The 14,734-nt window shown below is 34.2% G+C and overlaps 1 protein-coding gene across 1 annotated transcript in view; it reads left to right on the top strand.

Moving 5' to 3' along the window:
* ASCC3 (activating signal cointegrator 1 complex subunit 3) overlaps nt 1-14,352 on the top strand; it is a gene marked incomplete at both ends in the record, with an annotated part of 52,235 nt that extends 37,883 nt beyond the window's left edge. The window contains 4 exons of the mRNA XM_010171215.1: nt 1,686-1,818; nt 4,431-4,556; nt 13,822-13,933; nt 14,218-14,352. Of these exons, the coding sequence (XP_010169517.1) occupies nt 1,686-1,818; nt 4,431-4,556; nt 13,822-13,933; nt 14,218-14,352 (506 nt within the window). The remainder of the gene's footprint in view (nt 1-1,685; nt 1,819-4,430; nt 4,557-13,821; nt 13,934-14,217) is intronic.
* Nucleotides 14,353-14,734: the final 382 nt, after the last annotated feature.

Here is a 14,734-nt window from a genome sequence, read left to right as displayed (position 1 = left end):
TCCTGCTGAGGTTACCTTTCTGTATCAGGGATGCAGTTGCCTACAAAGAAGCTGCTGAGGGCAGAAAGAGTTATTCTGGAGTGTTCAGTAATTTCAAAATAAGTAAAGATGTCTCTTGAGTGAAGTCAGAGGTTTTGGGGGGGGGCCTTTTCTCAGTTACTAGACATTTAGTCAGACAGTTGTATCATATTTAACATTTCAGGAGTTTAGTCCAGTGATTAAAAGCAGACAAGCAACACATAATCAGTAAATAAAATATTGGTTTTGGATACTTATTTAGTGGATATTGGCAAAAATAATTTCCTGACACTTTTTGGTGAATCCATTTCCTGTGTGGTATTGTGCACAATTTAATTCACCACATTAGAAAAGCAAGAAATGGCTTCATCAGCCTCCTGTACATGTACCTATTCAGAAACATCATTTTCAAAGTAGTTTCATTTTACATTTTCATGTCACTCCTAAATTTAAAAAAGGAATAAACTGATAAAAAACATTGCTGTCTATGTAGCTCATGAGTACTCAAATGAAAATGTGTTGCTAAAAACTGTTTATCATCGTTGGGCTGTTTCTCCTATCACTGTACGTTGCTGTATGCCATTCTATACCCTCTGGCTTTTCCTTCCCCAACTGACTCCTGGGCCAAAAGCTTATTGATTCTGAAGCCAAAGAAATCGCTTTTCAAAATGCCTGGTACTGCAAGCCACATGTTGTGCAGGTATGATAGAGTTCATAGAGAATACACAAAACATCAAAAGTTTTAAAATAAAGATGTAAAACTTACTTATAAATTGCTTTCCATTGTTTCTTCGAAGTTAAATAGCAGTTGGGATCATCAAAAAGGAATCAGAGCTCTGATGAGCGAGACACGAAACAACCTATTGAGATGCAGTTTTCAGATTATGAGAAGACACAAACAAACAGATGACAAGCATACTTATCTTAGTGGCTGGGTAGCAAGTTGAGCATGTTTTATATAAACTAGTATTTTTTGTGTTTATAAACATCACTAACTAATATTTGCAAGTGATTATATGTAGGCATAGTAGTAGAGGTAAGCTTTAACTGTACCTGCTTTTAAATTTGTATATCATGATCTGATATAGGGACAACACATGATACAAATCCATTTCTACTCCAGTGCTACTAACTAATATCATTTGTCCTAAAGTTTGAGTGGTAAAGACCATAGCTGTCAGTAATTAGAATTTACCTTTACTTTTTTTCCTCTAAACTATTCAAAACCTAGGAAATTATATATAGCAGAAAAGCTTATACAAGGAACTTACATTATTGTGAAGCCATATACTTGAAAAGTAGGAAATAATAGACAGTTGACATTGTAGGCTTCATGAGTTCTCTTACTCGTCATCTTAAATTGCATGTGATCAAATTGAGGGATGGATGTGAAATGGAAAAAGAGTAGAGGAAATTTATATTAGATATAAGCTTGGATTCTATTGCAGTGGGTGGTCTTCAAGTATGCAAGGAAGATTTCTTCCAGAAAGCAGTACACTGTAAATTTATCTGAGATGGAAAAAGAAATTAGATGTGTCAAAACCAATAGGGCATATGAGGCCAAAGAAATAAAAAAATCCTGTATTACACATTATACAGATGTAAATACATTTATTTATACATTCAGATAAATACCTTTGTTTTATACATTATTATCTCTTTGGCAGATGTACTTCAGATGATGGGACGTGCTGGGAGACCACAGTTTGATGACCAAGGAAAAGCTGTAATTCTAGTTCATGACATTAAGAAAGACTTCTACAAAAAATTCCTTTATGAACCTTTCCCAGTGGAATCGAGGTAAAGATAAAGCAATCAGAAAAGCTGCTCAAACTATAAACAATGCTACAAATGACTGATAGAGAAAAGTTAAACAAAATTCCTATGCCAAATATCTCCTAAATAGAGGTCTTAGAGGAAAATATTTTTTTAAAAAATATTATTCATCTTTAGGCAGAAAAAATCTTTCTTCCTTGAGTTTTGAAGCACTGTTGAGCTATTTAGTCCGTTCCCAGATAATACTACAAATGCTTCTCTGCTTCTGAGTGTTGTCTCAGACATTTGAATGAGAGCACAAACTGTTCTTCAAGGCCAGTGTGTAGGACAACTATGCATAATCCTCAGAACCCTCTCTGAAATTCTGTGACAAATCGTTAATAGGAAAAAAAAAATAGGTGAGTTTCTAGCACTTTTTACCTAGAATACTTGTACCATTTTAAATATCACATTCTTCAAAATCTCACAAGTTCAAAAAGAAATCTGCATGGTGTAAACTATTACTAGTATACTTTCAACACCTTTAACTTCAAAATTGCAATATTTTTGTTAGAAATGTAGAAACACCTCTCTGCTGCCTCTCTGAACTTTGTTGATGCAAAGTTTGCTGTCCAGCATAATGTAACTCATGCCTTAGTTTTGATATTCATAATATATTTAGTTGTTCAACGAGAAGCAGAACTAGTTACATCAGTCTTCTATACATGCATGTTATGTGGAGGCATTCTCAGACATCTAATAAAGCATGAGCATCACTGAAAGCTTTTCTCAGTGACGAGGAATTCACAGTATCTTTCTCCTAAGGAAATTTCATCCCTCAACATAAGCGATAATTGGACCTCTATCTAGCCAGGAAATTTGTAGGAGCTTGAGAGTGCTATCCACCTGTGAAATGTAGTTGAAATGGGCTGGTGTATTTGAAGGTTAATTTCTGTGGTGTACAGACAGACATATAATTTTTGCAAACAAAGAATGTGGTGACATGCACTTCATTTCCTTAGGAAACCACATTTTTCTTTTTTTAACATAAAAATTTCATTTAGCACAAAAGGCTAGGAGTTCAACTTCTTCAAAATGATAGCTAGTAAGTCAAAAGAGCATTGTGGTTAAAATGTTCATGATATATCCAGACTGGATGGCACTAGCATAAACTAGGAAATTTCTCAATTCATTGGTAAGTGATGCTTCTAAGTAAAGAAACCATATTTTCCATATAACAGTAGTAATCACACTATGGAATGTGGAATACTATAAATATTCTATGTTTCTAGTAGCTCATTTTGTGTGTATATATTTACTTTGTAGATTGATACATTCTATCTTTTACTATAAACAAAAATATCTGATAAATTTTCAGATGAAGATTCACCTATTAATAGCAATCTCATTAAGTTCTATGTAGGTTGTGATCCAATTAACTTAGAGTTGGTCTCTTTCATGATCAGGTATTTGAAGGAAGAGGTTCCATAGTTTCAAAGAGTAACTGTTTGGGGTTTTTAGGAGGGTTTTTAGTTTTAGAATGCTTTCCCATCTGTTCTGCAAAAGAGCAGATTTATCAGCTTTGTGTAGTATTTCCAATTTGTAAAATTAAATTTCATATTTTTTTAATTAAGGTTTTTTTTACAAAAGCCATTGTCTATGTTTTAGTTGTAAGACTTGAGTACACAACTCTCATGACAGGGCTTGTGCTCTCACTGATCATGGATCTGAAATACAGCATATTAGAAGCAAAAGAAAAAGCACTCTTTATGATGGAATAGCTATTGAATTATCTGTCCAGTTTCTGCTGGACAGTCTGGGTAGAACATCTGCAGTTCTTACCTTTAGAAGCATGCAGTCAGTGGTATAGAGCAGTAAAAACAGCTATTCATATCAAATTATTCTTTACTTTTAGCAATAGTGAAAGAACAGTAGGAAAAGAAAAAGGATTATAATACAAGAAAAACTAGGTTTATCCTTAAGGATATTTGCCATTCCCTAATTGAACTGTAGCTAGACATGATCTCATTAGATGCCCTAATGGAGGTCTTTGTTGCATGTAATGACACTAAACAGTATTTTACTTTGTAAGAATCATTTTGAACTGAGTTTCTTCTGTGTTTCTGAGTTTATTTAGATCTTTCTGGGTAAAAGTAGCTGCTTTTTTTTTTTTCTTTCTTTTTTATATTGGATGAAGATGAGGCAAAATCTGGGGGAAGCAGTTTTGATGTAATTTTAATAGCCCTCAAGTATTTGTCGAGTATTAGCTAAGCTATTGCCACTGTTTCATTTCCTGTTTGTCTTTCCATATGATTCTCTATTGGATTAAACCAGCATGATCATATGGTCAACACACAGCATTCAGAAGTTACCACTGAGTAACTCCATCTGAATACATTCCATGACTTACACTTACACTTGTGCATCCTTGGTCCAATCAAAAAATAATTTTAGCTTCATTCCACTATCATGTAAAGGAGATGACTGACTTTGCAATTACATCCCCCCTTCTTCCCCTCTTCTTTTTTACCAGAAGATAAATATATAATATTTTCAGATTAAAAGTAATAAACCTTTTAATGCACAACTCTACAAAATATATTACCTGTCTTTGTGATTGTAAAGTCAGCTAAGTCCTCTTGTTTTCTGTTCTTCAGCTTGTTAGAAGTGCTGGCTGACCACTTGAATGCTGAAATTGCTGCTGGAACTATTACTTCTAAGCAGGATGCTATGGATTATATTACCTGGACTTATTTCTTCCGTCGACTTATAATGAACCCAACGTGAGTATAAAATACAAATGCAATTTAATCTAAAAGTAACTTGAGGGAAGAGTTGATCCAAAGGTGATCCCGCTGCTTTTGGAGCCCAGAATACTTAGCGGTCTCCAATGTAGGAGCAGTACTGGCCCACACATGGAATAAAACTTGTGTGCACATTTTTTTAATATTTTTTTCTCTAAATATAAATGCATTTCTTGGCAGATAACTTTACAATTTACTGACAACTATAAAATAGCCTTATTGAGAGGGCTACATCAGCATCCCCAAAATAAAACTCCAGATTATCGCATTCCTTTAGGTATTGTATTTATAATGTGTTACTTTTTTTTAGCTACCACATTGATATGTTCTGCCCAGTTTTCTATAGAAAATCTATTAAGACTTGGATTTTCCTAATAAATGAGAGAATAGCTATCAGCTGTTTCTCTGTGATAAAGTTTACTTTCATTAGAGTATCCTGGTGAAACCATGTGTGCAATATTTTCAATGATTGTTATCATCCTGCCTAGCTCCAGCTGGTATGCAGATCATTCTGAGCTGTTCCAGCAATGTAGCCTGCCTTTGCCACAACATTGTTTTGAGTAAATTCTATGTTACCTCTCATGTGATCATTCACCCACCAAAATAATATGGCAAATAAAAAATTAGGCGTTTATAGCACTTAATATTTCTTGATGTACTCCAGAGTGCTGTATTTCTGAAATCATGTTAATGTCCGTAACATTTGGCTAAATTTTCAGCTGGGCTCCTTATGAGCAACTGCTGATGGGAACCTGCAGGTGATAAAATAATTTCCTTTAATTCTTTTTCAGTCTTCCTTAGTTTTGAATTCTGCATCTAGTCCTATGCTGAGAATCTCTCACAAAACAGAATTTACATCTCATCTTCTTGGGAAATAAAAAATGCAGAATGTTAGAACTGTAAACTAAAGAAAACATTAAATTCTCTCACTTCATAACTAACAAATGAATATATTATGTGGAAGGTATTTCTCCCCTGAGAGTGACAAACAGCTAAATTCTGGTTTTCTCTAGGTCAGATGGGGGTAAAGCTATGTTTAGTTGTGTGACTTTGGAATTTACACATTATCCATACTAGAACTTGTGTTAAAAACTAGGTCACTGCAGACACTCTTCTTATTTTAAAATGTCTTGCTCTTGAATTGCTGTGTTGAAGTGATTTTGTTGATTGTCAAGATTTGATCATGTGGTATCTGTAGCGGGTAGATTTTTAAGACACAAAATATAGGCCAAAGGAAGTGAAGAATTTAGAAATGTAGTAATTTGATTTAATAGGAAAGCTCTTCCCAATATAAAGGAAGGTTCCCACTGGAGTATGAGGTTGGCAAGTTTACTGACAGTCCTTTTTTCTCAGCAGTTTCTTTAATGTGCAGTGTCATGGAAAGCTAAATCTCAAGTTATCACAATATCAACTTTTAAGCAAAAGTTCTGCTATAATGAGAGGATTGTGGGAAGAAAGTTAGGGGAAAAAAAAAGAAAAAAAACCTCATTCTGTATTTCATAGTGAGTTGCAGAGGTTTTGTCGTGAGAAACAAGATGAACAGATCTTGACTAACCATGTCCATAATGGCAAGATAGGAATACATATTGAAGTTTCTAATGAAACTGGAGTCTTTCATTGGAACGCCACACATGCAGGTTGGAGCAGTTCACAAGTTGTGCTGCGTTACCCCCTGTCTCATCCACAGAGAGGTACTCAGCGTTCCTTCTGTACTTGGTCATGCTGGGAGAAAAATAAAGGACATTATTGACTGTGTCAAAGAGGTCACTTCTAGATACCAACTGCAAATGCAATGGACGTGCACACTTTCCATTCTTTGGCATGATAATAAATTCTCCTAAGTTTCATCCGAAGTTACTAAACTGTGCAGTTAGTAGAGTTCCTGGACCTACTGTCTGTGGTATTTTCAGACCTCCTGCAAGCCAAGCAGTTCCAGCGTGGTCTGTGTTTGAGTAAGATACATCAAAGGAAAACTGAAGAGTTTTATGAAGATAAGTCAGTGATAGTTGAGATAACTTTGAATAAATTTCCATATAGTAATGGAGTTTACTGCACCATAGATGAGCATATGGAAGAATTGATATTACCAAACAAGAACAATCCAAAATTTTTAGGTGTTATTTTTTTCAGAGGAGTAGGAGCACAGTGGCTGAATTTTGGTTTGGGTAGTTCCACAATACCTACTTAGTGTCATTTGATACAGTGTTCTTTATCATGTCCTGCCCCAAAGCAATTTTGTTGACTTTCTCTCCACTGTGAAACAAGAACTATTTTCCAGACAGCAGGTGATTGTACCTTAGAGGTGAATAAGTAATTCCCATATGCATGATTGGCAAATTGCCTTGGGATTCATTGGCGTAAAAGTCATTGCATGTGATGCTGTAAATCCCCAAAATAATGGGCTTAGATAATATGCAGAAGATTTATATTCTCCTTGCCAGTTTTAGCTACTTGTATATTAAAGCTGCATAAACAAATCTAGGATCATTCTATTCTAATCCAGTATCATAAAATGCTTTACTGAATGCCTACAATTTGTACTATTTAAGTAATGTTAATCTGCCTTTGTTATAAGATAGAGATCAAAGTATCCTTTTTGCTCTAAGTATCCAGGTTTCTTCTAAATATGCAGTCATTATGAAAGTTTTTATGGCACACTTGAGATAATTTGTTAGACTTGTAATAAGGTCCTTTTTAATGGTGGAGTTGAAAATCTTTGCATGTTGCAATACTTCTTCTCATCAAGCCATTTTAATTTTCTTGTTTGATGAACCCCCATATCTTGAAATCTGGTTGGTTTTGGGTTTTTTTTTCTGTCAGTGTTTTAACTGTCTAGTTATTGAGCTGTTGATTTGAGGAAGTGGAATAGCTGAGTGCTAGTTTTGTTCAGAGGTATACTGACTAGTCATGTGCATGTTGTTCAAGAGATGATGTGCAAATGGGAGAGGCGGTCGAAGTAAAACTGTTTATCAAAGTGTATCACTCTCAATATCCAGAGTTTCCTCCCTGTTCTTTCCCTCCCCCAAAACAATTATTCCTAAACATGGAGGTTTTTGAATTTGCACGTTAAGTCAGTTTCTGTGCTACTTCAATCAAGTACTACAACATGCTCTCCTTTACACATACAATTTTAGTTGATATGTTCTTTACTTAGTCAAGATCATACGAGACAGATCAGTGAAGGGATCTTCTTTGAAAGAGGCTATTTTGAGAGGATCATCTGTCTCCTTTCCTTGGCTGAAATTCCTTGTCTATTTCATTCTTTGACCGTTATAAAAGATTATAATCTGCAACTTTTTACAAAAGAGAAATGGCTATGGGAAGCATTTTCTGTAAATCAGGTTATGATATTTTCCAGATACGTGTGCAGTAAAAGAGAAATAGAAATTTACAATATATGTAAACTTAAGCAGAATCAGCTTTCATTTGGAAAGTTAATTTTTAGATATTCTGAGAGCACAGATCACATCACTGTTAAAATGTGTGAGGTTTTTTATGTATTTATAAATATATACAGAGTGTGTGTGTGTATACATAAACACTTATAAAATCAGTTTTCTGTGTAAATTCCTTGTGAAGACCTGAAAAAATTGTTTTATTAATTCATTCTAAGAATTATTATTATTTTAACTTTATGTCAGTCTTACAAAGTTTTCTGGAGTGAAAGAATAATGTAGCATAAATTATAATTAAATTATCTCAACTGATGCTCTTATCATCACACACTTATATTTTACTTAAAATTTCCTTTTCTCGATATAATTAGCTGATTATATCTAATAAAACATCTGAATAAAAATTATGATTGTATAATGTTCCAATATAGTTTCTGGTATTGAGGTGACAGCTAATATCAGCTAGTCAGGATATAATGTATTTTGTACGTGTATTTCAGTGACAGAATCACAGTTATTCAGAATTTTAGGGCTTTTTTGGAATTGCATCAGAAGGGGGAATTACTGAAGAAAGTTAAATTAACTAACATAAAATAGAAAAGTTTGGCAGTAGCTACTAAGAACAGAAGCTTAAAAGGTGAAGGTATGTTGCACTGCAGTAATTACCAATATCCATATTTTGAGCTGGTAAACAGTTATTTCTTAGGGTGGATTCTTTCTTTTACAGTCACATTTAGATCTGTGTGCATGTGTATATACTTAATAAATAACAGTTATAAGCGTTATTTTGAATTTCATAACAGGAGCTTGTTCTTTTAAATTATTAGGGTCACAGTGATGTGAAAAGTACAGGAATGTAGTTCATGGAGTGCTCTTACCAAACTATTCACACAAATAAAGTTTTTTTGATTCTCTCAGACTGGGAAGCCCCAGGCTGCTGAGTTTGAGCCGCCTCCTGTTCCCCAGCTTGCTCCAGTCTTAGGTGAGAATGCAAAGCTGAGGACCTTGTATCTCCCTATTCAGAAAGCAAATTCACATAATTTTCTTCCTACTCTTGGATATGACTTACCTGTACAAATTATCTGTTGGAATATATAACAGGAAAAAGAAATGCCCAATCAATATGTAAGCAAATTTACATGTGCCTGTTACCTCTGATTCCTCACCTTATGAACACATCTTAGGTTAGGTACCTTACAAGGTAAACTTTCTTGTAAATACTTTAATTAGAGCACTGATGTGGAGGCAAATACCTTGCTGATGTCAGAGAAACTGGACTCTTTTTTTTTTATTAATCTTTTTAAATAACCACAATTTACAACATACTAAAACTGATTCAAGGTAGCAGTGTAGCTGTTTCTTATACCTGGCATAAGCAAATGTATTAATGCCAGAAAATAAGATGCAAGTAAAACACAGATAGAGATTACTGTCTGCAGCACTTGTGCATGCTGTAATGCATTTTAGCAAGCCAGTCACGGACTCCAGAGTCAGTCAGTGATGCCTTAACAACAGAAGTGAGTTGGTACATTGGTTCATAGCTCTCTGGCTATGAAGGTCCATCAATTGAGCCATATACTCAGTATCATTTCCATGGTACCATTTGAAGATGGCAGCTGCTGAAGGCTGCAAGCTGATGAAAGTAAACACAGTTGATGACTGCAGTAAAGCGGTTTACCAAAATGACTCCCTGTGCGTCCCCCATACTTCCTCATAACAAAATTCTGCTTTCAGGACTGTAAAATCTCAGAAAGCACACTTTCTTGCTATCAGGCGAATACTGTAGATTCATCTTTTTTGAGCATTTGTTTCAAAAGTCTTCCAGCTAGCAAGTTTTTTCTTGTAATATTTTGGCTGACTCTGCCCCTGATTTTCATTATTTGTGTCACTATTACTACCGTATAATCTGAACATAAAAAACATGGTGCTGTAACAAATGACTTCACAGCATTGACAGTTATAGCAGGACCATTTCAAGGCTGATGAAAAATTTCCCAGAGAGATCTCAGGTCAGGTTTACATAAGCTAAACAGGAAATGATTGCCACCATTCACATTAAATTCTAAATGTTTTGTGTAACTTCATCTACATTTTATGTTCCTGCACGTCTTTCTGTCTTTCTCAGCTGATGAAATTCCACACTTTCTTAGATTAGAGAAATAAGTTCATGTTTCACCGTTTGTTGTTCTTGCTAAACTGTACAAGGTTTGGGATTTAAAATATATTATTTAAAAGATAACAAAAACTTCGCAGTTTTTGATTGTTTAAATTGTACATACTTTGTAAATTTTTATGATACCTAGGGGTTTGTTATTGCTTTTTCCCAATGGACTACTAATGGAAGTTAGCCTGTCTAGCCCATGTGCTAGATGCTGTTAGGATAAAACTGCCTTTGACTTTCACACCTCTCAGGGGACGAGTAATTGTTGTGTTCAAACAGCCTGTAATTGTGATCCCGCTGGCTTTCTCAGTACGCTTCTGGCTATTAGAATCATTAAACAACTCAGCACCTGTTAACAGCATTGTAAATATTCAACCCTGCTTGTGTGCAGGTTGAGTCCAATATAGGAGAAGGCTTACAGAGCCCAGCCTCATAAATTAGAGCTTCTGACAAGTCAATTATTGTGAAACTGGGCTTCACTGTGAAATAAATGAAATGGTGTGCTGATAAAAAGGTAGGCTGTCTGTTTATAGCAAAGGGAAAATAATGACTAGATGATTCAATGCAGTGAGCATGAAACTGCATTGTTTTTATTCTTTATCTGTAATTAAATAGTTAGGTAATATAGCTTCATAGAGGAACTCACATATGATGCAGTTTTTATACTTGGAGCATACCAACATGCAAAATTCAACTTGCATTTATGCCTGCGCATTCAAAATACTGTCTAATGTCATCATACCTCTGTTTTCACTAATGATTTTAACATAGTCTTTCTAGATGAATGGCTTCGCTTTTTATTAGGGGAAAATATGCTGAGTGACCAAGAAGCTCCTGTGGGTGTGCTCAAAATTATATTTACCCCATTATAGATAGTAGTTAAAACACACTGGTACCACTTCACTCAAGATTACAACCATTTAAGATTTTTCTTTACATTGTTTCATTTGCAGCAGGCAGTTAGATATTTACTCTTCTCACAAAAAACTACCAAAAATCTGAAAATTTAAAATTCACATAATGTTTAAAAGGCATTATAACGCCTTTATGATTACAACTTCAGTGTGAAATACTGCAAATTAGGCAGTGCCCAAGATAAAATCTGCTTGAATTAGTGTCTCAAAAAATAATTTCAGTGTATCGCCCATATCTGTTCCTTTGTTTTACCAGTATTCATCATCAGTGTTGTGGTACTGCAAATAACAGTGCTGAAATGATGCGGTGAAAGTCTGACAACTGTGACAACAAAGTGCTTTAATTATTATCATTTCAGTAATGTTAAATTCAATTTAGAGAGAAATCTTAATGAATCATTAGTGGTTTAGATGTAGAAAATAGAAAATCTTTTCACATCCTTAAATAACTTGTGTAGTTAATTTGCTCAGTTATTTTCAGAAGGTAAACAAAATGTTATAAAATAATTTCTGCTAATAAACAAATTCTAAATTTTTTCAGTGATAGGTTGTCAGGCAGATAAAAGGTGCAGATAGAAATATTGATCATTTTTTATCATTACTATATTACTTCAGTAAATTTAAAAGGAGACAGTCATGAAAATTAAGTTGCATTGAAAACAGTGTTAGAGTACTTTTGCTACAAATAAGTTTTACTTGCATAAGGCTGATAATGTGTGGCTGTCTACTGTATAAAACTTTTTAGTCAATATAATTATGTATTTGTTGGGGTTTTTTTTCCCTTAGGCCATAGCTGTGTTTTAAATATTTGAGATCATCTCAATGTGAACCTATATCAAATATCACGGAGTTGAATACTCCACTGCCATATATATACACTTTGTTATTGTCTAATGTAACTGACTGCTTCCTGGTATCAGAACAGATTTTTTTAATCTTTTTCTTATGGCAGTAGTGTTTTACTTCAACTTTGCCTGATTACAAGTGAACAATCAAAGCATCAGAGAATTAACCCCATAATTTGGGATTAATAACAAGGGAAAAAATCTGGAAATGAATGTACCACTATTTAGCATGCAGACTTTTTTCAGTTATGCTATTGCTACTCAAAAGATAAATGTCAAAAACTCTGTTTAAGAAAATAATAATGCAAATCAGATTCTGTTAATAAAACAGTTGGAAGGATGCTTGTAGTATATAAAAATGCAAGTCCATCTTTTGAAATTTGCTAACCACAGCATTACAGTAAGTGAAATAGAGCTTAAATCAGAGAATAGGATTAATCTGCCCAAATATAGCAGCAACAACTGAAGTGATTGTGTAAAGTTTTTTTTTTTTAGTCAGCAATTACATTAAATACTTCAGATGAATAGCATTCTGCAAGTGCACATTTCTCTCCATTGGTAGTAAAGGGAGTTAAAAAAGACTAACTCAGGTATAGCTGCAACTATGTAAAATCAGCTAAAATGAATCTCGGCATACTGTTTTGCAGCCAGTTGTTCACCTGCACAAGATAACACTGAAAGAACCTACTCTCCGTTACAGCATGTGGTATTGTTTCCAGTGGGGATGCCGAGTACATCGTAACAGTGGGAAATTTTAGTCAAGCAGCTTGTATGAACAAAAGAGCATCTTTTACCATTGCAGCAATCTCAGTAGTCTGTTTCTGTGACAGTATTTTACAGAATTAAATGAGCAGGGACAACCTTTCTTACTGTGCTTTTTAACATTTCAGTAAATCATCAAATTTTTAGTTTGTTTGAATTCCACTTTGAAATTTAATTATTTAATTGCTCTACTTAAATTAAGAATTTTTAAACTTTCTGAGCATGCTCAGTTTTTCTTTACTGCTCAATGAACTCGTTACTTTCTGAACTGGTGCCTTTCTTGAATCTAGGACACAGGTTCTTACTACATTTTTATCTGAAGTTTTCTAGGTAAAGCTCTCCTTGAAATTACTTTAGTTTGTGTGAGTAAGAATCTTATAATACAGCTTAAGTTCTACAGTTAAAGAGTGCAAATTTCAGTCACTGGGTCTTCTTTATATGCTGGCATAACAATATGTTTTGGTACACTTTATAAACATTTTTCCTTCATAGAGATAACTAAGAACCATTGTTTACCTAAGCAATTTTACTTGAAAATGAACAAGTGAAGTAACCACATTGACAAATACCCTATTCCTTTTTTTATCAATTCAACTTTCAGAATAAAATGACACAGAAGTCTAAAAACAAACACCAACATTTGGATTGGTGTAGGGTTACTTTTTCAAGAGATGTCACTATATGCCTAGGTTTTATTTTCAGAGTTCCAGGGTGTAAGAACAGTTGCTATCCTTGGTGAATTTTCTTCCTTTTTCTTGAAGTTAAAATACTGTTACTTGTGTTAGTGTTGCTTGTTCACTTTCATACTTATATAATCAGGAAAATACACTTATGCAATCAGGAAAATTTTCCCACTAACAAAATATAGCCAGTCCGGTTCTGTTTGTATCAACCTTCCTATTAATAGATAGATAAATTACCATCTTTCCATATGTACATTCTTATATTATGTTGATTACTCCCACAAACTATTTAAGAATAATGAATTTATTGTTAGACTTCATAAGGGAATAGTTCTTTGTTTGATTCTTCAATGTCAGTATTTGCTGTTCCAGGTATGTGTGTGTATTATAGCAGCCTTGTTAGTTTTCTTGCAAGATGTTATGGTTAAAAATCTTCAGAGTGTAAAAAGTACTCACGTAATGCATCTGTTTTCAATTTATCTAGTTACTATAACTTGGAAGATGTGAGCCATGACACTATGAATAAGTACCTCTCAAGCCTTGTTGAGAAATCTCTCTTTGATTTGGAATGCTCCTACTGTATTGAAATTGGGGAGGTAAGACTAATCTGTGCTTTACAAGGTTTAGTAAGATATATGCACTTAAACGTTAGGAACAGCAAGATACATACATGCTCCTGATTTGAGATGTTGTCTATGGAGCTATTGGTAAGACTTAGGTTGCAAACTGAGCTCAATTGGGGTTGCAGCTAAATTATGACGCTAAATCATTTTTGCTGTTCTCTCTTATAAAGTAGGCATTAAAATATTTTACAGTTTTGTAGGAACCATTTATATTGAACCATGTAGGAACCATGTACATTTGATTCCTCTTCTAACAGGATAATCGCAGCATTGAACCTCTGACATACGGCCGCATTGCTTCCTATTACTATTTGAAACATCCGACCATTGGCATGTTCAAAGATCAGTTGAAACCTGAAAGCAACATTGAAGAATTGCTCTTAATTCTGACAGTAAGTGCTGGTATTTTTGTAACTTCAACACATGTAACTCGTGACTCTTAAAGACACTTACAAATGTATGAAAAAACACCTGAAAATTAACAAAAGCTTTTCTTCCCTGATCTGTAATTTCATTTTTTGTTGTTTTGAGTAATATACCTGAATCATTTTTGATGTTTCAAGTGTTTCATTTAATCTATACATCAGAATTACTGTTTACACCTGTTTCTCTCCTTATGTCCCTTTATCATGTGCAGGACCTATACAACTCTGATACATGTTTTTTTCTAAGTAAATTAGGTATAATACTAAAATACTAGAATAAGAACTGCAAACCAACATCCTAAATCTGTACAAGGGACACTACTTTGCACTGGGACAATCTGGAAGATAC

This window comes from Antrostomus carolinensis, unplaced genomic scaffold (assembly GCF_000700745.2).
Source record: "Antrostomus carolinensis isolate BGI_N321 unplaced genomic scaffold, ASM70074v2 scaffold32790, whole genome shotgun sequence".
Taxonomy (NCBI): Eukaryota; Metazoa; Chordata; class Aves; order Caprimulgiformes; family Caprimulgidae; genus Antrostomus; species Antrostomus carolinensis.
The sequence above is the reverse complement of the archived record's forward strand: the minus strand, read 5'-3'. Positions and strand labels throughout refer to the sequence as shown.